Raw genomic sequence first — 25,575 nt, 5'->3', positions numbered from 1 at the left:
TAGCTGGGCACCCAACAACTGCCACAAAGCACACAAGTGGTTTTATTTCAAATCAAAACGCTGCTTAACTAAGAAAAAAATATCTGAACACAACAGAGATAAAGAACAAGGTGGGGAAAAAAACCCCAAACCAATGAAAAGCCCCAAAGCACACATGACACACACCAAACTTGTGCCACACCTGAGTATTCAAAATTGAAACTGGGAAGAGTTTCAGTTGTTTCCATTCTTTTGACTCCTGCATTAGAAGAGACAATGGAGTGTCCCCTCTCTCCAGCAAAGGTAGGGCACATTTATCTCAAGTATAAAAGCTCAAAAAGGGGAACAGAGATACAGTGAGTAACGTGCTCAATCTAAAGCGCTCACCCAGTTTGCCCAACAGTCATTTAAAAAAAAGCAATAATCCTGCTTAAAAAGAACATTGTTGACATAAATCAGAGAAAGCATACAGTGCTACTACAGTTCTCTAGCTGGCATAAACTGGAGCCAGGATATTTTATCCTCTGGTAGAGTTCATTGTCCCTTAAGCCTGGCCTGACTGTCCAAGGTTACAGATCAAGCCTGGCATGGCTGCCAACAGGACAGCAGACTCCACACACAGCAACTTGGGTACTACAGGACTGACCAAAGTCCTTCACCAGACAGGTGTAATTCTATTGCTTCCAGATGCCAGCTTGTTTCACAGTCTGATACAGCATCTGTACTAATGTGGGTATACGTGGAAGGTACTTCTGCACAAACCAGTTGTTCTATTACATCTGTTTTTCTGCTATAAAAGACTCCCATGGGTCCCAATAATGGAAAAAAAATACTGTATACACAAAACAGTTCTGAGGCAGCATAAACATTTATCAGAGATTAGCATTTCAAGTAATTAGAGGCAGAGCTGCTGCTTGTTATGTATGTGAAATAAGACCACATAGTCAAAATGCAACACAAAAGTGCTCATGAATTAACTTTATGCTGATCACAGGAAGTGAACAGTATAAAAACCATCAGACAGGCAGAGGATTTTATTAGCTCTACATTATTATTAAGTGACTGCTCTAAAATGTTGTAATGGCAATTTAGAGTTAACTTTTTGGGTTTTTTTCTTTTTTAATTGGCAGGGCTAAGGTACAAGTTATAAATGAACATGCTAATCTACAGCACAGTGGACAGTATCAAGGATTTGATCAGCTCCCCAACCTCAAGACACATTCATTTTTCAGGCACACAAACATGATGAAACAACTATATTATTCTACATTAATTTAGCAATGACATCTACATTTATATAGACCAGCTCAGCCAAAGATTTTAAAGCGCTTCACAAAGAAAAATTCGTTTCACAGTACCAGAGTAAGGTAAACCATATGTTATAGCTATTTAAATAAGAAAGAAAATCAGCAACATTTTTTCACTAAATAAATTAGGTTGCACTCTTTTAAAACATCAGTTTACACAAATTATCTAAAGATGATCTGCAAAGAAAGCCATCCATCCTCTTCAACCCTAAGGGGTATACAGAGAACCAATTACTATATATAGTCCAACGACTGAACTACAACTGAAAGCACACAAAAGCAAAACAAGCAAACAAACAAAAAATCACATTGCTAAAAGCAAAAGACTTCACTTACCTTTCTCTCCATCTGAAATAAGATCTCTTTCTCCCTTTTGAACAACTGTCAAATTCCCCATGGCTTGGCTGAGTCTTAACACACATCCATGATGATCACTACTGTCTACGGGGTCTCTAAGCTACAACACAAGAATTCCATACACAGTACATATTTTACTACTAGTTCAGCATATTCTAACACAGGCTACTTCAGCATATGGGGGTGAAGGGAGTGAGAAGAGCATCAGCATCAGTCTTTCCAGGGATCTTTTTTCTATACCAACTGCAGTGCCAAAAAATGCATAAGAACGGTCTTAGGAAAAAAAAAAAAAAAAGAGTTCTGCTTAAGAATATGCAGTGTTGGGGCAATTATCCTGTGAAATAAAAACCTAGAGAATGCTTCTTTTGCATATAAGAAACAGCACGTAATGTTAAAAAGACTAAACTTGCATGTACTTAAATATCAAAAAGGAAAACAGCTCACCATGGCTTCATACAGTCTACTAAACTCCATATAGTTTGGAGTAAGAATAGCTCGCTGGTAACCTTGAATAAGAGAAGGCTGCTGGGAAATGAGCCACAGTCCATCCTGCAAAAACCAGTTAAGAAGAGTATTTACTGAATGGTTTCTTATATTTCGAACTACTGACTGAACTAAGAAAATACTTACAGCATCAATAATGATAGGAATTCCTTTCACCTTCGATTTTTCTATAATACCCTGCAAAAAATGCAGATAACTTTAAGATGCTTGCTAATTTAAATCTCATCATATTCAACAAATTCACACAATAAATCTGATCACATAAGTTGTTTTTACAAAGTAAGATGTTATATTCTGCCAAGTAATTTCAGACATTTTTATATCAATTGGTAATTTTACAGCTGCATTGTTCTCTCTCTGGTTCAAGTATAAGCAGTGTCAAAAGGGTTTCTGTAACTGGTGCCTGGGTGTTGATCTGCAAGTAGGCACAAAATCTCACTCACTCTCCCTGCTGTAGGAGGCATGAGATGCCAACTAAGCCACACATAGTAAGCATACATCTCCAGTTTTAAAAAAAAAAAAACAAACCAGCAATCCAAATGAGTATTGCCATGATATAAAGCTGTCAATAACAGTAACACTGCTTTTCTGATGATGGTCCCATTGTGGTATTTATTTGGAAACATCCCAAGACAAGCAGTACTTAAGACATGTCATTTCACTCACAGGCTTGGAGGTTTTATGCTTTCAAAGCAAAACCAAGGCACCCCAGACAACACACCATCTGCAAAAATGTTTTTCAGCAAGCAGTATCTACCAGCAGATCCCCTGCCCCTGAGCAATAGCAATAACTGATACTTAAACTTTCTTAATGAGCAATGGCTGACAGTCAAGTTTTTTTGAATCTTGGTCATTAGCAACTTGTCTTTGAAGCTGGAGAGTTTATCTTTCTCCTGTATAAGAACACAGAGGACTGTGTTCCATGCAAAAGTCTAATTATTTTTGGAAGTCATTGACTCCTTCATATTAGTTATCACATGGCACTCAGCTCCACAGGTTAGCAAGACACTATATGTAAGGAATAAGGAAGCAGTTTTTAATTAATGTTCATGGTAGTGAACATACCTCTGTTCTCATTCTGCAGTCAAAATAAACACCACCCACCTTGCCTCCTGTAAATTATTAATTATGGCATATATATCCTCACTAACTTATTTCTACTTGATTCTGATTTTTCCAATACCAGAAAAAATTCTTCCCCTCTATTTTTAAATGGATGGATGACCAGAATTCAGCAACATGCTTGAAGTCAACACCACTGTTTTTTGCTTGGGCACTGTTTGCATGTTGTGAGCATGAGACTGAAACACTACCCACTGCTCCAAGCCTGAGGGTTTGTTTTAACACAGAGCTGCAGCTACACTGGAGGCCACTACAGAATAAAAACCTTTCCATGACATACACATGCTTGCACAGGTCTTGGCTTAGTTGTGGCACACTGGAAACCAGAGAGCCTTACTTTCAAAGAATTCAAGAGATTTATGAGACAGGGTCATTTCTTTTTTCATTAATGTTAATCAGCACAGATGTGCACAGTTAGTTTTCCTTCATAGAAACTGTACTCTGTTGCTTTTGCTGTGTTAAGTTCATTAACAATTATGCTTAATTTGACTTACTTGGTTATAATAAAATAAGGCTGTGGAACTATCAACCAGATTTATGGTTTGGGGTTTTTTTTCTCTCTGTATAAATGTTATACATCCAACAGTCCAATTATTGGCTCTTTTTGAAGCATACTAAACTCTTCTGATAAAATATCATACAGTACAGATCCCCAGAGGTTAGCAAGATATTATGTAAGAAAGCATTCCAATCATCCTCCTCCCATATCTGAAGATATAAATACCTTTTTTTTCCTAACCAGTTTTAATTGAATATTTTTGTAATCAGCAGCTTCACCAAACTACTTAAGTACACTTAAAATAATTATTGCCCCACTTCCCACTAATATGAGTCACCAGCTTATTCTTATGTCAATTTTAGTATGGCAGTCATTCATTACACTTCATTTTTTAAAACAAAAAAGATTTCCCCAACACATTCCATAAGGAAGACTGAAGGAAGACATCAGACCTCAGAAGTCCTTCTTCATCCTTCCAAACTATTCTGTTAAATTCATTAAGAGCAACCCAGGGAACTAATTTTGCTAAAGTTCTGCTACAGCAGTTAAGATTTGGCTGTTGCTGTCACTGTTGGCCTCTTTTCATGCTTCCTCATAGCTGCCATCTTGACTACTTTATTTTTTAAATCTATATGTAGGTACCTAACAACAGGGTAAATCAAGAATCCTGGAGACTCACTGTCCACTGAAAGAATGTACATATAAGGGGAACAAAAGAAAAGCATAAATTACAAAGCATGAAAGTATATGTACAGGTAAATAGCTTCTGGAAGGCTAGGTCACCTCACTCTGAAAGTACACTCCAGAGAAATAAGACACTTCTTCCTAATAATCTTTAGAGTTCCTACTTCTCTAGCACATACTCCACAATCCTGAGACATTTAACCTTTGCTCTAAAGAGAAATTTCATCTTGCTAAGTAAAATCTACTGGCCAAGCAACTTTTATTGTGTACCAAACCTCTGAGGTATCAATTTCTAATCATACTGAGTGATCTTTTTTTTCTTTCCCTCCTTAGAAAACTAATAATCAGGGGATATAGAGTCCTTTGTCTTATTTAGAAAACTCATTTTTTATTAAAAAGAAACAAACCCACCAACAAATAACTACCTTAATTATTTCCCTCTGCTCTTCCTTCCTTAAACCCAGACAGAAGTTGCTCATTGCCAGACAAGGAACCTCAGAGAGGAAGTTCTGGGGAGGAAGAGGGTAATCTGGCAACCATAACAAAGCAGGTAAGAAACCCTCTGTAAGACAGCCACCCTTTTGAAGGCCACAACATTCCTTGGAAAACCACTGTTTCCTATAGACTGTGAACAGGAACCATCTCATCTGTTGCCATTTAAAGCTCAAATGGTTCACCACTGGAGAGCAATTCATCTCATGCAGTTGGATACCACATTTAGGGTGGGATGAATCACCAGTGGACAGACCTGTCTCTCCTCAGCTATCACAGGAGGAGCAGAGACACCTTGCTGCTTTAATTTTAGACACTGAGAGTTAAGTGAGATGAAGCCCACTTTTAAACATTCTATTACTGCAGATACTGTATTTAAAAAACCCCAACAACTTCCTTAAGTGATGTTTGCAGCAATAATGGCAACATCCTCTATGCAGGGCATTTCATTCCTGGACAAAACCATTAATTTTCAGCTGAATATGTATATCTGTTTGTCATGGATTTTCATAGTTTAAGACTTGTAAAATACAGAAGAACCTTCACTATTACACTGTACAATTAATACAGACTAACTCTACTTTCACACCAAAACCTATTTAACTGTTTCTGATAGAACTCTATATATGAGAAGGAACCATCTGTTCAGTTTCATCCCATGTAAAAATTATTTATATGGGAAAGGATACAGTATTTTAAATGAGCAATGTTCTAGATGTCACTAAGACCTGAAATTCAAACACCAACCACACAAGGAAACAGCAACACACCCAGGTATCAAAGAGAAAACCAACATTATTGCCCCTTCCCTTCAAACAACACTTTGCATAGTAAGACTTTGGAGATTCCCAGTGTCCTGCCTTTCTGTGCACAGGATGTATCACACCACAGCAGTGCTGAGTCAGTTTGGTGCAGATCAAGGCAGGAGTGCTGCTGCCTTCACTCAATTCCTAAGCACTTGAAGACATCCAGAAAATGGACTGGACTCACAGGGGAACCTCGGGTCTCACCACAAGCAGACAGGGCAATGAGGAAGAAGAGGAGAGAGTGTCAGTGCCATGCTGCTGTCATCCTGCCCCATGACCTACAGCCACAATGGCCACCTGAGATATCAAATTCAGATCCTTCCTCTGTGATACTCACAGCCAGACCCAAATTTCAGTCTCTTACCTATCATGTAGAGAATTCCAGTAACAAAGGTTGGGTAGTCTCTAGCTAGAGATCTTTTGATTTGTATGAGTTTAGCTAAATACTCAGTCACTATCTGAAACGGTGATTCCACAGATCACAACATTTGAATGAGAAAAAGGAAACAGGTTCCAGCCTGCTGGGATTAAACTCAGCAATAATGAACTCTAATTACCAGATTGCAGAACTCATGCTGGACCAAATCTGCAACAAGAGCTTCCTCTCCTAATAACTGAAGACTAAGCTTTAAGTTTCTAACCTAATTAAGGCAAGGAGGAAATGAGCTAGGATTCACTCATCCCATGAAGGTGCTGTATGACACAACCTCCTACAAATATCCAGTATTTAGGAATGTCCAAAATCATATTTCAGTAGTGGAGGTGGCTGAGGGGAGGAGAGCTGAAGGGGGGTAAAATTCTATCTGAATCTACTCCCACTCTATTCCTGAAATGCAGTTTCCTAAAAAAAAAAAATCTTTTTTCTGTGACTGGGCATCCAGGACTTGTATGCAAGCAACTTACTCAATAAGAGCTAAAAAGAAATTGTGTCACAGTAGAAACCAGTGCTCTCTCTCAGTAAAAGTAACCCTTTACTGTAATTGGACAAAGATTTTGTGTGTTTTAATGAATACTTCTATTATAATGGAACCTATTCCTTGAAATGAAATGCATTCATTTTAGTAGAAATCTGTGTTCTCTGTCCCAGCTTTCACATAGGAATTGTAAAATAGATTCCTAAAATCAAATTCCAATCTTATTTTGATAAAGAATCCCAACACACTGAAAACCAGAACAACACACATGTTCAACACAACATGAAATCAGAATCATTCAGGATGTAAATGACCTCAGGAGGAAGAAGACTGAAGAAAAAGAGCATAGTAATGCCAAAAATCATGATACAATTTATCCAGTTGATAGCCTGAGGCTTTGCTATGAAGCACGACATTCACCTGCACTGCACTACCATGGACATCCAGGACTCTTGCAACACTTCCCAAATCATTATTGAAAAAGAGGATGGGCCAAGATGAGCCAGTGCTAGATGCTGCCTGCAAAAAACAGCCAGGAGGGGAAAGGGGGGAACATGAGGGAGAGGAATAAATTGCTCCAGAGCTTGTAGGTACACTCAAAGGATATCTCATCAGCCATGGAAGTCTGGGTAGAGCAGTCACCCTGAGGCACCATGAGCTGATAGCAGGTGGTGCACTCATAACAAGCACCCACAGCCTCTTAAAAAACTCTGAAGTTAGCCTGAACTTCTCCACCCAAGTCCATGAGCCAGCAGCAGCTCACAATGTGGTTACTCTGCTGACATACAACAGCATACAAGCTGGTTTTCCATGGCTCCTTGGAAAGGACAGTTTTGTGTATTTTCCAGCTTTTTTAACTTAGATGTTGATAGGTAGCAGAATGCCTGCAAAGATTTTATTATATTCAATAGTTGTATCACTGTGTGACTGGTTTAGCTACACAATAACTGGCATTCAGCGTTTGCAAAGGGAAGAATCAGGAAATTAAGAGTAAATGACTTAAATAAGATTGAATTTTAATGAAAAAACAGCAAACCACAGTAGCAACATATAAAGCAACATCTGTCCCATAAGAGTACTTAATTTTCAATACAGATGCATCACACTGTCATGTTCTGCTTTGCCAAGGAAAGATACTGCAGGCGATGCTTGCTTTGCTGACACCAGCAATGAACACTGCATTTCCCAGATCCCTTTAAGGGTCATGTCTTAGCTGACTCTTGGCAAAATTCCTTACCCATGTACTCACAAAGAGTTCAAGCTTCAGCATGCCATAATAATGGACAGCATTAACCATGATGACACTCATTTTAGGAAGCAGTATAACCTTCCCTTCAGCCCACTGAAAGTGCATGCTACTGCAACCTGCAAATGACAAGTATGTAATTAAATCTTATGTTAGATGGTGCAAAGTAAAGATAACATTTCTGAGGAGGGCTGCTAAGCAAGTGAGGTCCTTTAAACAAAAGTTTGTACCCATACAAATTGTTAACAACCAGATTTCTAAGAGTAATATCCTCACTTATCCAAACAGGGCACTCCTTGGCACCTGGGCAGCATGTACCTTGCCAGGGAAAAACTTTGCCTGCGTTCACATATTTAAAACTTCAGTCAGCCCAGGCTTGCAGAGCAGGTCATAGACTCATAGAATGTCAGGTTGGAAGGGACCTCGAGGATCATCTGGTCCCAACCCTTCTAATATTATTGTTCATATGATACATCTCAGCTACCTCTCATCCTATGCTGCATTGTATGGGCAGGTTAACAAAAGAACTGTCTATAGCTCAGGAGAGCTTGAAAGGTCCATTTCCTAAAAGTTTAAATACTCCCTTTTGTAATGCTGGTTATGTTAAGGTGAGTGATAGCACAGCCCATGCTACTGCCCCAGCTCCTGTCTGACTGACTTCAATCTCTACAACTACCTGAAAGGAGGTTGTAGCCAAGTGGGGGTTGGTCTCTTTTCCCAGACGACTTTCAACAAGACAAAAGGGCATGGTCTTAAATTGTGCCAGGGGAAGTTTAGGTTAGATATTAGAAAGAATTTCTTTACAGAGAGGGTGATCAAGCATTGGAATGGGCTGCCCAGGGAAGTGGTTGACTCTCCGTCCCTGGAGATATTTAAAAAGAGACTGGATGTGGCACTCAGTGCCATGGTCTGGTAACTGCAGCGGTAGTGGATCAAGGGTTGGACTTGATGATCTCTGAGGTCCCTTCCAACCCAGCCAATTCTATGATTCTATGACTAAGCTGGAGTAGCCAGGCTCAAGGCAGGAAGAGGGATCAGCTTCTTTTTTGGTACAGAAATGTAGATGTGCACAACCTGGCACGGGTTAGGTCTCATGCAACCATAAATAATCAAAAAGAATTGGCAGCCCCATTCACAAAGAACCCTCTCCTGAAAGCTTGGACCAGAAACTGCTGTTGAAATGCTACCTATAATTGCTCGTATTTTCTGCATGGATGCTGCTCTCATCCAAAAATCCTGAATCCACAGTTTTGTCTGGAACAGAGAGATAAAAGGGAAGAAATAGCCACAATTTCCCTGTAAATGCTGCAGCTGGAAGCATTCCTTCACACACACCTCCCCAAGGTGTTCAGGAGGAGCAATGAAGTTTGACTCCCAATATGCTGCAAACTAATTCTGACAAACAGGCACTGAAAACCCTAGGAAGCATTTCTGTGTTTCTTGCTCAAACCTGGATAAATGCAGAATTAGCAGGGACTCAGCTGCATAGAGGTCGGGATGCAGCCTTGTGCCAAAGATGCTTCAAAAATGGGCTTGGCAAGCAGAAGTCTGTAATCTTACACAGCTAGAGGTAGGCAAATATCCCAAGTTCAGGCTGTGCTCAAGGCTACAGGAAGGTTGGCAGGGGTGAGAAGCTTCCCTAAACAGAACATAATTGTCACAGAAGGTTTTGAAAAATGTTAAAAATGGATATCCACTGCTTGAGATTCTTCACATTAGAACTATATTTTCAGTAACTGGTTTCGGTTATTTATTTACCCACTGGTGAAAACATGCAGATAACTCTGAAACTTACTTTCATTAGTTCCCACAAACCAATCAAAGAATTCCTCCTCCTTTCAAAATGCAGCAATGTCAATCAGAATCTCCCTTTGTGGACAAGACTTATATAAATCACCTTTAACTAGCCTAATTGCCTCAGTTTTACTTTATGTATTCCTGTATGCATAACTATCACTACCTCATTAATCATTCCACTAAGCTCTCAAACCTCACAGAAGAAATGATTAACTACTGACCACCACTGGTACTACCTGAATGAAGAGTCACATAATAGAGACAAATAACCTTTCTTTGAAACACACAGCTTCTTTATCTCAGGGTTTATGCTCCTTGCAATTTAATTGGGTCTTTTAACCATAGTACCACATGCCAGGCCCTGTTTTCCAAAACAGATTTTTCGAAGCACAGGCAAATACTTCATTTAAGCCAGGCAGAGGGTGATAAGGACTCTGAAGAGTACCCCACTACATCAAGCTAAATGCTTTGGGAAATACTAAAAGGTGTTGTTACAACTAACAAAGCTGAAGATACTGTAGATGGCAGTTAATCAGAAGTGTTCCTTTCTACATAAAAATAATTTTTAAAAAAGAGATCAGAATGATCTGAACCTGAAGGACATCACTTGCTGTTAAACTTGAAGGAAAACTGCAGCTAACAGTTTCTTACTATCTACCTCAATCATATGTTGAATTCTTCAAAAGGTGAAATAACTGAAAGTAATGCCTGAACACAGAAATTTACATTTACACCCTTTCCATCCTTTAAGACATCCAAACCCAGTTTAAGTGATAATCCTGTTTACTTCAATCCAAAGTAAAATATCTTGATCAGAATTAATAAATGCACTTAATTTTTTCATACTACTCATCCACTGAATATTTGCACTCACAAAACAAATTCCACAAGTTTTATAATTTATGGATGATTATGCTAATGTCAGATTTGGCTTAAGATACTAATGGTCAGCAGTTAGCATTTTGTCTTAAAATGAAAAAAGTAAACGAAAACTTGAACTCTGGAATTTACCACTGACAATTTCTTTTCAGGGTTTTTATATAAGTAATGCTCAGAAAGAGTTGAAAAGGTATCCAATTCAAGTGCTTTGCTTACAAATGCTTTTAAGTGTCAAAATCAAGTTACACAATATAAACCTACACAAAGAAAGCAAATAAACATCCCACTTCACTGTGAATGACTTTCATCAAGAACCATTACATATATTAGAAAATAAATTCTGCTTCCAAGCTGCATAAACCTGTATTTAAGGTTCTGTTAGCATATTTTCAAACACTGTTTTTCTAATCAAGACATTTGCAAGGAAGCCACAGAATACTAATAGTTCTTAGCACAACCAAGAGGCTCTCTCTCGTTGGAGCTGGCATTCCCAAGCTTCATCTGCACCAGTACCACCATCACAGAGAAAGAACTGCCTCATCTTAGGGGAAGACATCCACAAATTCTGGCTCTCCTGGGCCTGTTTAAAAGCAATCAGGCTATTAAGTGAGTAGTTTTTCACTACATGCCACTTGTAGTATATGCATCACTCTCAGGGGCTGGATGAGGGCTGACAGAAATGCAGTTTATACACACATTCTCACAGCAGATGCATGGACCTGTTTCTGATTTTTGCCTCTGCATCCACTTCAACTTCTCATAAAGTGGTCTGTCCTCACTGTTACTTCAGTTCCCTATGAACCACTGAATCCCCGCTGTCTCCAGAGGAATCTCCAGAGGGCATAAAGAGGGCAGGCAGCAAAATGTATGTGACACACAGTACAGAGTTAACTTTCTGATATAAAAATGTTCTAACTTAAGTCAATGTGAGCAGTGATTCCAAAGAGTTAACACATCCTGTTGTTCATATTCATATGTGGTGGTAGGTACCAAAGGCAATACCACTAACATAACAACTGCAACATTAGCCTGGGATGCTTCTCAGGTGTCTTATACTTGGACCAAATGGAACCTGAGGGGCTGCTCAGGTGTCAAGATGAAAATGGTGCTCAAAGCTCAAAGTGGCAGATTCATCTTTTAGCAGACTGGCAAACAAAGGCAGCTCTGTATTCTGTAATCCTTTTGAGCCTGAAAAAACTAGTGCAGATAGTGCACTGAAGCACCTGGCCCCATTCTCATGATTTATTAGGGCTCTAAAGTGCCCCCTAAATCCTGAAGGCATGGGGCTTGAAGGAGGGAAATTAATCCATCTAACCAAAACCCAACACAGAACGGCTGATAACTCACTTGAGGTGGAACTGAGAATACATCTGAAAGAGAAGGTTTCAAATGGGCTCTCTCCAGGCACACTCTATTGAGGTGATCTATGACAATAGCCCCAAACCTCTCTCACCCTTTGCCAGATGTTAACTACAGCCAACAGATTTCCACAAAGCCTTAAGATGACATGGGAAATGAGTTTTCTTAAATTTATATCCCAACAGATAGCAGAGATCTCTATAAAGGTAAATGACTGGCTGAAGGTAGTATTGCAGAGTGAGGGGGTTGGGGGGGAAAGAAACAGCAAATGGGCAGAAATAGCAGCTAAGCAGGGCCTCAGCCAAATACCCAGGCTGGTATTCAGGACATTTTCTTGGAGCTAAAACAAAGACTGAGAATTGAGCAAGAGGAACAAGCATGCTGTTTGATAACCAAATGGATTTTACTGTGTAATCTGAGTTACACAGAGCCATTTTTTGCTATTAATCATTACCTCTCTTACAGGAAGGATGCAAGCATGCTCTGCTGAAAACACAAATCTAACTTCGTTGCTGCAAGACAAAACTTGTCAAGATTGTGGTGGCACAGTCCAGGATTCAGTGCTACTACTTCAGTGAAAGAGGCAAGGAACCCAGTGACAAGTTCAACACCAAAATCTTAGTTCAGTTAAGGACAGGACTCTTCATTAAGAAAGAATACTTTTCTCTACCTGATCCCCACAGGAACTACTATTCCACCAATAATTCTCTATCAGCCCATTTGACCACAAAGCCAGTTATGTACCCATAAATATTTAACAAACTCAGATGCAGCAAATTTGACAGGAGCATCTTACACATGCCAGAAGGAGGAGTGACAAGAGGAGGCTGGGAACTGATACAAGACACACCTAAGCAGAATGCAGAACACCCTGGAGTATCAGTTCCTCTCCCAGAGGGCTAAGCAAGGAATATAAAATATTCCAAAGTCCATAAGCTATACTCATCGCCCTGTATGTCAGGAACCTGGTTCTCTCACAAACCTGAGGAACAGCCCTTGATGGTACAGGCAGGAATGCCCCTACTTCCAAGCCTCAGGCTACAAGAAAAATCAGATCAGATTAAGAGCAGAAGTGCAAATATCCCTGGAACAGCTGAAAAGTGCTGTGGTGGGTAGATACGATAAGGACAAAATATTGCTGCTGTGTGAAAAAAGGAGAACATCCCCTAGCTTTGGAAATACACTGCTTCTAAGCACCCACAGAGAACAATTGTAGAGACCTTGGCCTTGTTTCAGAGTTCTCAACAGAGTATAAACAACCAGCAGCAGCATACCAACAGAGGTTAACTTGGAGAGGTAATGGTACAGTTGTCTCTGGCCAGAATCTATCACAAACAGTGAAAGTGAAAATCAGATGGCCTGATCTTGCTCACAGTGAAGGTGGCTGTGGTGACCAAGGTCCATACCAGATATGGTAACAGCATTTCAGAAATCTTAAGTAGAACATGGTAAAGACACTTCAATCCACACACTCCAGAGCTAAGATGTAGAACAGAATTGTGGTCTTGCTCCTTTCTCTTGCTGAGAAACAGCTTAAAGTGCTTACTTGCTCCAGAATTGGAGGGTGTAACCAGGCCAAGACTAGGATTCCCAGATGTGTATAGGATGATAATAGCTGCACAGCTATTGGTACACAGCATATGCTTTCTACAGGAGATTCTTCTGCAGCTGTTCATCCTTTCTACAGGAGATTCTTCTGAAGCTGCAGCTGTTTGTGCTGCAAACCCCTGGCTAAAAAGGTCTGATGGAGCACCAGCCCTCGCCCAGGCAACTGAGGAACAGCACACGAGGGTTTTGGCACAGACCCATGCAATTAGCATCTGAGAGCATGATATAACTTGTAGAACAGCTTCTTGTAACAGGACTTGTCAGTGGAATTACAGCCAAAACCAGGCAATTACAGAAAGCCAGTAAGTATGTATTCAAAGAATGTTACTGTGCTCCCAAGAAAATAAATAATAAATATATAAATAAATAAAAAAGAAAGGAAACTGATCACAAGGTGTTTCTTTTCCATCAGACTGCTAAGAAGAGATGAGATGCAGTGCACGCATTGCAGGGATTAAGCATGAGGGAGGCAGGTGACATAGGAAAGATGCTGAAAAAGCAAAAGATTCTTTGGTCTGAAGAGAAAAAACGCACCATCTGGTCAACAAGTACTCAAGCTATTTCAAAATAAAACACTACCCAGGAGCCATATACCAGAAATTATGGGTTACTGCCTTGGCACCCTAATTTCTCAGTGCTCAGAATAGAGAAGCATCGAAAATACATGAATGATTGAACCAGCACATTCACTGGCAATGTGCTAGCACAACACTGACAACAACTGACACAAGAAGAGCATCAGAGAGGTCACACATCATTACGCAGCAGCACTTCAATGGGGCAAGAGGAAGCACAGGGGAAAATCCCTCTCATTGTCACTGCCACTCTGATACAAAACCCTGCCCAGAAAGCAGACACTAATCTACATCTCAGCACTGTATTCATATGGCAGGATGCTGATGTTAGCTTAAAGAGAGAACAGAAAGTTATATACCAAGCCAGCCTCCTATGTAAGTTTAAAATAGTAATGCTTTCACCACTTGCTTTTTTCTTTGAAGGGGAAGAGTGATACAAATGTTAAAATTCACTGCTGAAGCAAGAGGGAAACTCAACCTTTCCTCAGCACAGGTAAGCAGCAGTCTTCCTCAAACAGGCATCCAGGGTTCATTTCTCCCTAATCACATGCACTTGAAGATTTTGGCCTAACAAAGAATTTAGCAGATTACAGTAGTTGGATTTTAAAAAAAAGAAAAACAACAGTAGAGAACTGAGTAATTGATGAACACTTACATAATTACAGTGAAGACAAAGGAATGGAGCTTTAATGTGACTTGAAATAAGGTCAGATCCACAGCTCATACGAACGTGGCCTAAGATTATAGCATGAATTAACTTCCAAAGGCCTTGTATTCATTGGCTGTGTTTGTTTCTTTAACTTTAAGCTAGTCAGGCACCTCTATTTCATAAACCAAACATTTTTTTTGGAAGCAGTAGGAAAACTGAAGAAGCAAAGAGCTCCAATAGCACCTTTCTCTTACCAAAGCTTACTAAGGCACTTTCCATAGCTCTGAAGGTATTCTCAACTACCTGGATGGTGTGGTCTCCAGTTTCTTGCCATCCCTGTTTTGCAGTTTCACTGTGTAACTGTCAACATGTCTATAAATTAATTCCACCTGTTAGTAGCACTGATTAATTCAGTAAAACTTCTCAGGAAAAAAATTAAATTACAGAAAATTAGCTTGACATTAGGCTGAAACATATACTCTGAATATACAAGGATACATTGACAGGAATACAAGACATTGTCTGGAAGATTGTATAAGTACAATCTTGTTTACAGAACAGAACTATATAAACTCCTGTTTCCAGCCCTCCACTAAGAGGAGACAGAAAATAGGACTACCTCTTTACTGAGAATAGAATCAGAAACCTTTTAAAATTAAGAGTATTATTTCTTATTGCAAGGGGACACAGTCCCTGTTCTTTTGTACATCTCCTAACACAAGATGTCAAATACAGTTCCAAAAATTAAGGCCTCAAAGTTGTGTTTATATTCTTACAGTACGGGTGCTTTGCCCCTAAGAAAACACAGAGCCCTTTAGCTAAAAATGCCAACATCTATTTCTTAATTAGCAATTGTTACAATCAAAACAAAATCAAAACAACCATATGGATACCTAAAATTCAGAGTGACACTTACAGTTTAGTATTGAAGACCATGACCAGCAGCTGTAATTTTCAGTCAACCATATTTTATTAAATTTATTATTTAGTAACCCTAATCAAGAGCAATTGTGTAATCATGTAAAAGACAGGAAAGTGATTAATATAATTCAACATAAAGACACAGAATAAAATACTGGTACAGACATTACCTTAGCGTTCTCAAGTAGAGCTTCATCTCTACCTAAGCCAGGTCCTATGACAACTGAGTGCAGTCGTGGTAACCACTTTTCCACCTCATGGACAGCATTGGGACTATCACTAAATGGAAGTGGGGGAAAAAAAGACAAGTTTAAAAAGGCTTCATTTTAGTACCCTCAGAATCTCAGTTTCAGCTGCAAGACAGAAAGAGTATTTCCTGTGTTCAATGTCTGGTAATGTTATCCTTCCAACTACCAAAAACCTGTGACATAGGATGGTTGTGCAAATAATAAAAATACAGAATGGTTGTGCAAATAGTAAAAATGAAGCATTTCTCTTGATTCATTCCTTAGAGGAAACCACATAAAAATGAGGACATAATTGCAAGTATTCACTGTAGTTGTTAAAAATAAATAAAACCTGAGGAGGAAATCAGCAGCTCTTACAGTCTGTCACAATTCCCTATTTAATACTTTTTTGCAGAGATTACACCTTGGAGAGAGATCTACCACCTCAGTGGTATATACTGCAGCTTGCTGGAAATTATGCAGTTATTTATTACCCTGCATAGCAAAATGATAAATCTACTTATATGCTTTTTTTTTGTCAGTTGCTTCATAAGCATTTGTTCCAACTGAATTATGGACAAATTGTCTCCTTTCCCCAAAAGGCAACAGAAGAATCAACCTATTCAGTCAGAGTATTATCTGCTTGTAATGCTTAAGGTTTCTATAGCATTGAGGCTTTGTTTGTATTAGAAAAACGATGAGAAAATCCATTGCCAAACATAGCTGCCACAACACAGCATTCAGCTGTTGACCAGAACTGTTTATTTTGTTCTGATTGGGTTTGTTGCTTAAGTAGGTCAGAATATCTTGAAAGCACTGCCCAACAACATCAGTTAATCCTTACTGAGGGAAAATTTAGGCTCCCCCCCTTTCCATCTCTGACCTAAATGACAACAAAAACATTTGAGCTGAAGCATGGGGGGTTTGCTCCCTATAGGCTAAGCCAGGGCTCAGAATATTTTGAGCTTGCAGTACTACAACAAAGCTCTATTATTACAGATGAAAACCCCTGCATGTTTTTCATAACCAACAGCTGTACTGATAGGACCCACCACTCGGGAACAAGTGTTGAGCTTGGAGTCTGGCGGAATCAGCAAATTCCACAATGATTTCTGCAAGTGCCAGGCAGGAGCCCAAAAGCTTTTGCAGCTGCACCCAGCAAGGCGACCGCAGCTGAAGGCCGGGGGGATGCAGCGCCTCGCTCCTGGCCCTGGCCCAGCAGCCTCTCCACTGACAAGAGCAGCTTCAGAAATCCCCAGCTCCCCAGAGGCACCCCGTGCTGACACCACACTACAGCTCTGTCAAAACAAGGCTGCTGGGTGGAAGGATGACCTGCTGCAAGGGCACGGCAGACAACCAGCCATGTGGGGACACGAGTGTCCCTCAAGCAGTCTCCAGCTCAGCGAGCTCAATTTCCATTTGGACAATGCATCTCCCCCCTTCGCCTCGGTCACAAGGAAACAGCAGTAGTTTGAAAATTGCCAAACAGCTCGCTGCTATTTTTTTTTTTTTTTTTTTTTTTTTGCACCTCTACAACCACCCATCAGTTTATGAGGTCGATACAGGCTGGAAATAAAAATGATTCAAGAAGTATTTAAAGCACTACGCCAGTTCTTTTAACTGTGGTAGGCTGAGCATGTCAAAAACTGCCTGTGAACCAAATCCTAATAAAATGCCACCACTTAAGGCAGATCACTTTTTTAATTACATGCTGAAATTGATTTTCTGTAGAAGACAGATATGGGTATTTGAAATACATATAACAAATATGAAATATGTATTTGATAGCTACCTATAAACTTTTATAGAGAAACAAAAAATACCGGTATATTGATAAGGATGTTTGAAAAGACTGGATTCAAAATACCTCTGCAGACTAGAAGTCAAAATATGTTAAATAAAAGTTCCTTTAAATGCAAACTCAGAGCAGACCCAAGATAGCACCATAACTCTCTCTCTACAAACATCTCATGCAAAGAATCTCAAGGTAGGCAGTTTGCCAATTTATTTATATTCAGACAGGTAATTTTGTCTTCAACCCAATTGATAATGTGCACTCTTCAAAACAAAGCCATCCCTTGGGAAATGAAGAGTCAACATTAAGACAATTCTGCTCACTTTGCCTCTGGTAATAATAAAAACCTGTTGTAGAGCTTTTCATCTTCAAAGCATTTTACAAACATTACATTCACATAACTCCTCTGCAACTTCACATCAAGAAGCAACCCAAGGCATATGAAGGACCACGAGACTTAGAACAGTGATGATGACTATTGTATTGCAACATCAGCTATAAAAACATGCTTAAAAAAACTGATGAATTTTTATTTTTTATAAAGAAAATAGAACAAATACTGCCTCAGAGAAGCATCATGCCAACTTCATTTAAGATCCTGGATATTCACAACAGCTGTGGCTGTGCAGCTAAGGACACCTCAGAAACCCTAACTGCAGCTTTTCTGAAAGTGTAATGTCTGTCATGCCATCTTATGGTTTATTCCCACAACACAGATGACAAAATAGTAATGTTTTAAAGCTGATACAGCGATCAACACAAAACTTTCTTCAGGAAGATAAGGCGGAGTCACCCTGAACATTTCTGACCACGGGATTCAGCGCAAATACAGAAACTGATTGAGCTCTTGGGAGCTACAGCCTACACACAAAATTTAAAGATGTCCAGAAGAGCTTTCTGGCACTGAGGTCAAGTGGCCTCTACAGCCTCAGGATTCAGAGCAGGTAATGCTCAAGCTGCCTATCGGGCACACACCCTGAACCACAGTAGTTCCTTGGCAATGGCAAAGGTGGTTGGGGTATCCTAGCTGGCAGAGGCCACAAACTTCGCCAAGGACTCTTTGAATAAACTGACAGCACAGATGATCATGTTTGAGTACCTGGCAGTGAATATTCCTTGGCGATGTTTAGTTTGTTACTGCAGGAAAAAACAAGTGTATTCTTGGTTGCCCCTGACTAAAAAACAGAAAATAACAACCCAAAATATTTCAGAGGTACCAATACAGATCACAAGTCAGTTTCTCAGCTGTTTGCTGTGCATGACACTCACACTAATAACATTGTTAACTTCCTTTGTCCCTTCATACTGACTTCTCCACCTGATTACTAACCTAATTTCAAACCTCTCCATTTAACTATCACTTCCACTGCCCAAGACACGCACACACAATTGAAATTGGCACTGCATTTCTTTTTTTAAAAAGTATCTAAAAATGTATGAGGGTTGCAGAAGACGTCCCCTTGATCAAAAGAAACACAGTCTTCTGGCTTTGACAGAAAGGGATCAAGTAAGCAAGAATTAGTATTGCCTTGAGAAATGCCAAGTTACACAATAAGCAAGCTGGCTTTTTTGCAAAATGGGAATCCTAAGTGCAACACCCCTCTTAAAGCACAAAGCTAATACTAATATAAAGAGGAGATCTCTTGCAAGGCCAAGAGAATGCAGCATATTAACTTCTGAAAAGAGGGTAAAAACCCTTGAGAGAGGCTCTGATCAACTAAAAATCAGGGATTTCCCAAAATAAAGTAAGCTTTTTTTGGAAAGTGATGAGACAAGAGAATGGAAAACAGCTTGGATTTCTCATAATTTGAAAAAATAAACTGCACCATGAACATACACAACAGGAACAATTTGGGCAGCTGAACCTAAACAGTAGCTTCTGTAACCACAGATGAGTGAACTACCATATCATGGTGCAGATGTGTGCAAAAGATTCTGGTGAGAGACCATAGATGTGGATTTGTGAAGAATGAAGAGATCTTCAAATGACTACTTAACTTCCAGCTAACCACAGTATTACATGACATGTCATCAGATGACATTCTGCTGAAAACCCAGATTACAACAGCACTGTTGTTCAATCAAGCAAACAGCCAGCACCGCTCCAAACCCAAAAACTTCATCAAATTCTTAGCTTGTTTGGAAAGCAACCAATAAAGCTCTGACTCCATACAGAAAACAACCACCCCAGGATAAACATGTAAATAACAACTGCAGGACAACAGAATCTTTAGTAAGGAAAACTGAAAAAGCTCTACAAGCCATCTCATTCCCATGAAATCTAGTAGATAAGGAGGAGTCTGAAATGAATGGCAAGATCAGGAAGATAACCTCCTATCAAATAATCAACATAACACATTGTCCATTACCCAAAGCAGATCTAAACAAGTAAGGAAGCACAAAGAGCCTCATGGGGGCACAGGCTATGAAAAAGGTCCCTAGACATGGTTACCTGATTGGCTTTCCTTGGCTACTAACAAGAAGTAGACAAGAGACAGAGCTGTGCTCAGCAGAGGCTGAGATGACTGTGATCTCTTGGGAATACAGACACAACAGCTTCATCCCTGGCTTTCCCTGAGGCCCCTGTGCAGACAGGGCCAAGGTGTGGTGTTCAGCATCTTAGATGTTTATCTTTTTGCTCTTTTCTTTGCCTCCAGAATGTACCTGAGGAAAGTACTTTCCATGGATGATTCTAAAATGATTCTTCAAACTGAATAGTGCCTAGCCTCTGAAATGGTAGGGACAAACTTTCGGTGAATTATTAGTAGATGAAGATAATTTTTGCCAAACTTAAATTAATACATTCTAAAAAAATTCTTCCCATTTTGCTTGGTAAATTATTTTTGCATGCAAGAACACACATGCATGCAAGTTATGTTGTTTACAGTAGTAACTGAAGGCCTCAGTACTGAATAGTCTCATTGTTGCCTCTTACCTTAATGTACAACCTCACAGCTTCTTACAATTTCTTTTAATTCCTAATTTTGAATAGCTAATAAAGAAGCAACTTTTAAGTCAAGCTTTTTGCTCTTCAGGACTCTTTCTATATTTCACTATCACACAATTAAAATTTACATTAAACACAGTAATGTGTTTATCTTCATCTGTTTATCTTCATCTTGATGAAAGCCTGGTATAATGACCTTTCCAAAAACAACAAAGAGACTGAAAAAAAGATGGTAGCTACTGCCCTAAGATCACCCTGAATTTCCAAACATCTACCAGATTTGTAACAGATATTTGAAAGCTGCCATCTGAAATTTCTCTTCTAGGCTGATCACTGCCCAGAGTGGGAGGACACTTGACAGTTAGGACCTGAAATGTAACTCCCCTCTCCAGCCCCAAAAAACAAAGAAAATATTGCTGTGCCCTGTATTTTATTAAAACACTGGCTTTAACCAAATGGTCAAAAGCCAGCAGGGCTGTAACTGTAAATTATCACAGAACACTGTAAACACAGCAGCCTTCCTCATTCAGGATGAATGACAGTTACTGTCATTGCTTTCCAGAGGAGAGAAAGGGGCAATGGTGATAAGGTGCAGCCTTGTCAAATTTACATGGAAACAAGAAAATGTGAAGTGAAGCCAGCATGGGTGTAACTGGGAGCCACAGAAATAATAGATAAGGATGAATGACAGCACAGACATGAGGGAGTGGGACTGCAGCTGTTCACATGTGTTTTAGGCAGAGCTGGAACCACCTCAGCACTCAAGAGATGTGGTTTGGACATCATAAAACTCCAGTCAGTAGGACCTCCACCAGGGAAGGACATGGGACACAAGTAAGACTGCTGTTCCCTGATCAACTTCCTCGCTGCAGAGAGTATTTTTCAAATTCTGCTCATTACCTGTGCACACTTGGTATGACTGAGGCAGCTCCAAGCACATTAAAATGTACTGCTGCAAGAACCTGTTACATAAACAGAGACACTTTAAGTGGGCAGTTTCAAAAGCCAACCTAGAGTCTTATCTTCAAAGATGCGAAAAAGCCTCTGATCTGAGGATGAAAGACTTTTGGTTTTGTTTGTCCAAGCACTGCAGGTAATTACATTAATGGGAATCAAATGTTAGACTTGCTGACATTTAGATCCTGTCATGTTATACAGTACATCAAAAGAGCAAAAGATGGGACATAATGTGTAGCTCTAGAATTTAAGTAGTTATCTCAGAGAGCTAATTATTAACTATTGTGGTAAACCTTGGGTGAGGTCATTATTGGAAAATGGGTAAATGAGACAGAGAGATTATTTTGGGAAGGTTAGGTCAAAGGAATTAAAGGCAAAACCAAACAGTGCAAAAACATTCGAGCATAAAATTAAACTAATTCTATATTGCAAGCACAGCTACATTTGTCAGCATGTAAATCACCATTCTTGTAAATTAACTCTACATTTGCAGCAGCCTAAAGGCCAGGGCAGCCTCTTTTCCCTCCAAGAAAAGAACTGGAAATAACTTATTCTAGATCATTGATTCCCTTGTCAACTTATGGGTTTCTCACTAGTACCTCAATCAGGTAGCTTGTATCTCAGTGATGACAAGGTGTCATAAAGCTGACTAGACAGAATCAGAGACCAGAAAAATATATGCAGTAAATTAAGATTAGTATATTAAAATGCAACACCCCCCTCCAAAAAAAAAAAAAGCTTAGAAGGCAAAATAGTAATTTTCCTTCTTTCAGCCTGGTTGAAGATTTTTCAGTAGTGTTTAATTTGCAAATGCTAGGAGACAACTACAATCTGATTAAATTCCCTACCAAAATCTGATTAAATGACAGGGAAGAAAAAGAAAAACAAAGACCCTGAAGAGAGAGCTATTGAATACTGTTCAAACCAAGCGTTCCTTTCCAGTCACTGAATAGATTATACTAGAGATTAGAAGTGTACCTACTAGACTTTGCCCATATATTAACACCACAGCTGCAAGAACAGCAACCCACCATCCAGGAGAAGCACTGGTGTCACAAGTTTGCAGCAAAGACTGTTTTTACTATGCAGATACCACAACCTTGCTTCATCTTCCACCTTCAAGGTAGTAAGAATGTGAATGACCCATTGAAGTATGCATTTAAAAAAAATGCTGTATTTACCAAGTTGTACTTTTCCTATCATAATAATGACAATAAACCCCACAATGTTTTCCATGGCTGCTACTTGGGACATCAACTCATTTAGGTATCAGGTCTTCTGTTGCACTAGGAATGAGGTGAGAGCACTGTCAACAGGCTACAGGCACCAGAGCCAACAACCACCTCTTTAATAATGAACCCTAACATGTTATACAAACCTTTCTTATGCAGAGCAGAGCCTCTCACATCCTGTGAGTAAGAGCCTCATTTCTTGCCTCTATTTTCTGAGATTTCTCACACAGACATGACGACAGCACTCAAGGTAAACCTTATCCAACCTTGTAAAGATACCACAGGTAACAAAGTGATCATTTTACAACCTGCATTTAGATACATACAAATCTTCAAAGTAGCTGTAGTACCTTTTGATCTCAATTTCACTACCAGTGTGTGTTATGACAATCCCTCCATAAAGTATACTGATAATAAACTGTCTTGATTTCGTATTTTCAGAGTTCATTGAAGTGCCCTTGACCTACTAATACTTTTTGTGAATTGACTTGATAAGCAGAAGCTGGCAAATACCCTTTCAAATTACCCAAAATCAACCAAAATCTGTGACCTTAAAAGTGACACCACAAAGCTAAGAAGACACTGTAATTTCCCTCACTGTGAAACAGGCTTAAAATGTCCCTAGAAAAACTAATGCACTTTTTTCCTAAATGCTGAAACCAATGAAGTGACAAGCTTTTACCACAATGTTATTCCTGTTTAGTTTACATTCAGCTCTTAAGACACAGATGAGAATTGAATCAATACCCAGAAAGGATGAGCACTTCAAATCAGTGATGAACACATGAGAAGGCAGAACAAACCTCAGACTAAATATCTGTTTTGCTGATTGTCAGCTGGAGAAGAAAAAAAAAAAAAAAAAAGAAAAAAGGACCCTAAAAGCCTTCAAATGATAATAATAAAAAGAGGCAAAAGCAAATCCCAGGCATGCTTGCCTTCACTCAAACTCAAGAGAGATTGAAACCAAAGCAATCTAATCCTGGTGTCAGATCACAGAATAATGGTAAGCATTCAGCAGGATGAATTTAGACAGGATCTTGGGAAAATGCTCCTACAGATGTGTACATCTCTTTCTGAAAGCAGCAAGAACAGCAGCACTCCCCACAGTGATACTAAATATCTCTGGCTACTTCTCTCATCTTGAGGAGGTGGCAAGACCTGTGTTAGTATCACCTGGGATAAGGACCTCTGCAAAAACAGGGAGAAAAGGGACTATATTATGGAGTATGTAGCTTCTGTTTTCCATTCACTCTGCAGCACACAACAAAGAAGCAGCAGCTTTTTGCAGAGAAAACTTGACACAGGAAACAGGTCCCTAAAGAAGTCTTCTTCATGACACTGTACAACAGGATTAGAAACATTTTAAGTACACTTCTGACTCAGCACATACAAACTGACCTTCATCTCTCCCTAAGTACTTAGGGGTGAGGCAGGGGACAAAGGAAGAAAGAAGAAATAACCACACTTTATTATGTGGTGCCTAGCTAGGCTGCTAGGAATGAGGTTTGGGAGAAAGATCACAAAGGTTATGCATGCATCTTTTATCTGCAGGTATAACTGGGATGCAGCAGCCAAGGCACTTGGGAGGCACCTTCTCAATAATCAGAGCAATCTGTGCTTTCTCCTTGACTTTCCCTGGTGACAGGAATTGCACTTCTTCCAGCAGCTGATTCAAAAGAGAGGTTAGTCCCACGTTACACGTGTTTGATACTTCCTTAGCTAACACAGCTAAAAGGTATGAGCTTCCATTCAAAAAGGACCGATGTCTTTGAATCTCCTCTCCACATACAGAATTAGAAAGAGACAAAAATCTTAAGATTGTTCCTGGGCTTTTTTAAAGAGACTTGACACTTGTTAAAAGTGCTCAAATAACTTAGCAGGATGTTGGTATCCATGATTCAACTTTCATGATTTTTTCAAATCACCAAAACATAGACAAACTCCAATAAAACTAGGTAAAATATGTTCCAGCACCCCTCATCTAAGCTAAGCTTCTTCAGTAATGACACAGACCAGTCCCATGACAGTTTTCTCCCCTATTATTCATATTTCAAACTGAACAGAATCTCTTTCAAAATCCAAATGAAAACTTGGACAGTGCAATTAACTGTAAGACTCACAGTAATTCTGGTAATCCTTCTCAGTCCATACACACTAGGGAGAAAGGTATAATTTCTAAATCCATACCTAGTTCAAGGGTGACTTTTCCTGAGACAACGGACCACAAGAAATTAATGACCTGACATCTCAGTTTACTTCTCTGATAAAACTCTGGAGATCAAGGAGTATATCGACTGTTGACTCTACAAATTCTCTGACAACCAGGTTACAAGTGGGCTACTCAGCAGTCTCTCAATCTTTCCTGGCCTACAGCAAAAGAAAAATTCACAAGATCATGAGAAGTCCTTGTAGAAGGGGAATCTAACACAATAGATGTATTCACTCTTCTTTTAAAATATAACCAGCTGGTACATACAGCTCATTTAACTCTGTGATCCCTTGCCTATCAAGACAGGATAAGATAACCCAACACAGGTATCCAAGCAGTTTATTCAGCCTGATCTAAGCCCCATTAACAGGGGGAATTTTAAAAAGCCCCTGAAAACTGTTTCCTAGGAAGTTCCCAACACTAATGCAAGAAAGTACGCGCACACCTACAGCAGAAATCCACACAGAAAATGCCTGTGATCAAACTTAGTAAAATGCAAGAGCTAAGTTT

At 39.5% G+C, this 25,575-nt stretch overlaps 1 protein-coding gene across 8 annotated transcripts in view; it reads right to left on the bottom strand.

Moving 5' to 3' along the window:
• The window catches only part of NAXD (NAD(P)HX dehydratase), a 51,408-nt gene that overhangs the window by 10,875 nt on the left and 14,958 nt on the right, over nucleotides 1-25,575 (bottom strand). For all 8 annotated transcript variants that reach the window (XR_011725748.1, XR_011725751.1, XM_071743226.1 and 5 more), the window contains 4 exons: nucleotides 15,869-15,977; nucleotides 2,274-2,324; nucleotides 2,088-2,192; nucleotides 1,623-1,743 (listed from right to left, as the gene is read on the bottom strand). Coding sequence is in view for 6 of the 8 variants with exons in the window: in XM_071743226.1 (XP_071599327.1) it covers nucleotides 1,623-1,743; nucleotides 2,088-2,192; nucleotides 2,274-2,324; nucleotides 15,869-15,977 (386 nt within the window). In the remaining 2 variants the exon portion in view is untranslated. The remainder of the gene's footprint in view (nucleotides 1-1,622; nucleotides 1,744-2,087; nucleotides 2,193-2,273; nucleotides 2,325-15,868; nucleotides 15,978-25,575) is intronic.

Source organism: Heliangelus exortis, chromosome 1 (assembly GCF_036169615.1).
Source record: "Heliangelus exortis chromosome 1, bHelExo1.hap1, whole genome shotgun sequence".
NCBI classification, from domain to species: domain Eukaryota; kingdom Metazoa; phylum Chordata; class Aves; order Apodiformes; family Trochilidae; genus Heliangelus; species Heliangelus exortis.
The sequence above is the reverse complement of the archived record's forward strand: the minus strand, read 5'-3'. Positions and strand labels throughout refer to the sequence as shown.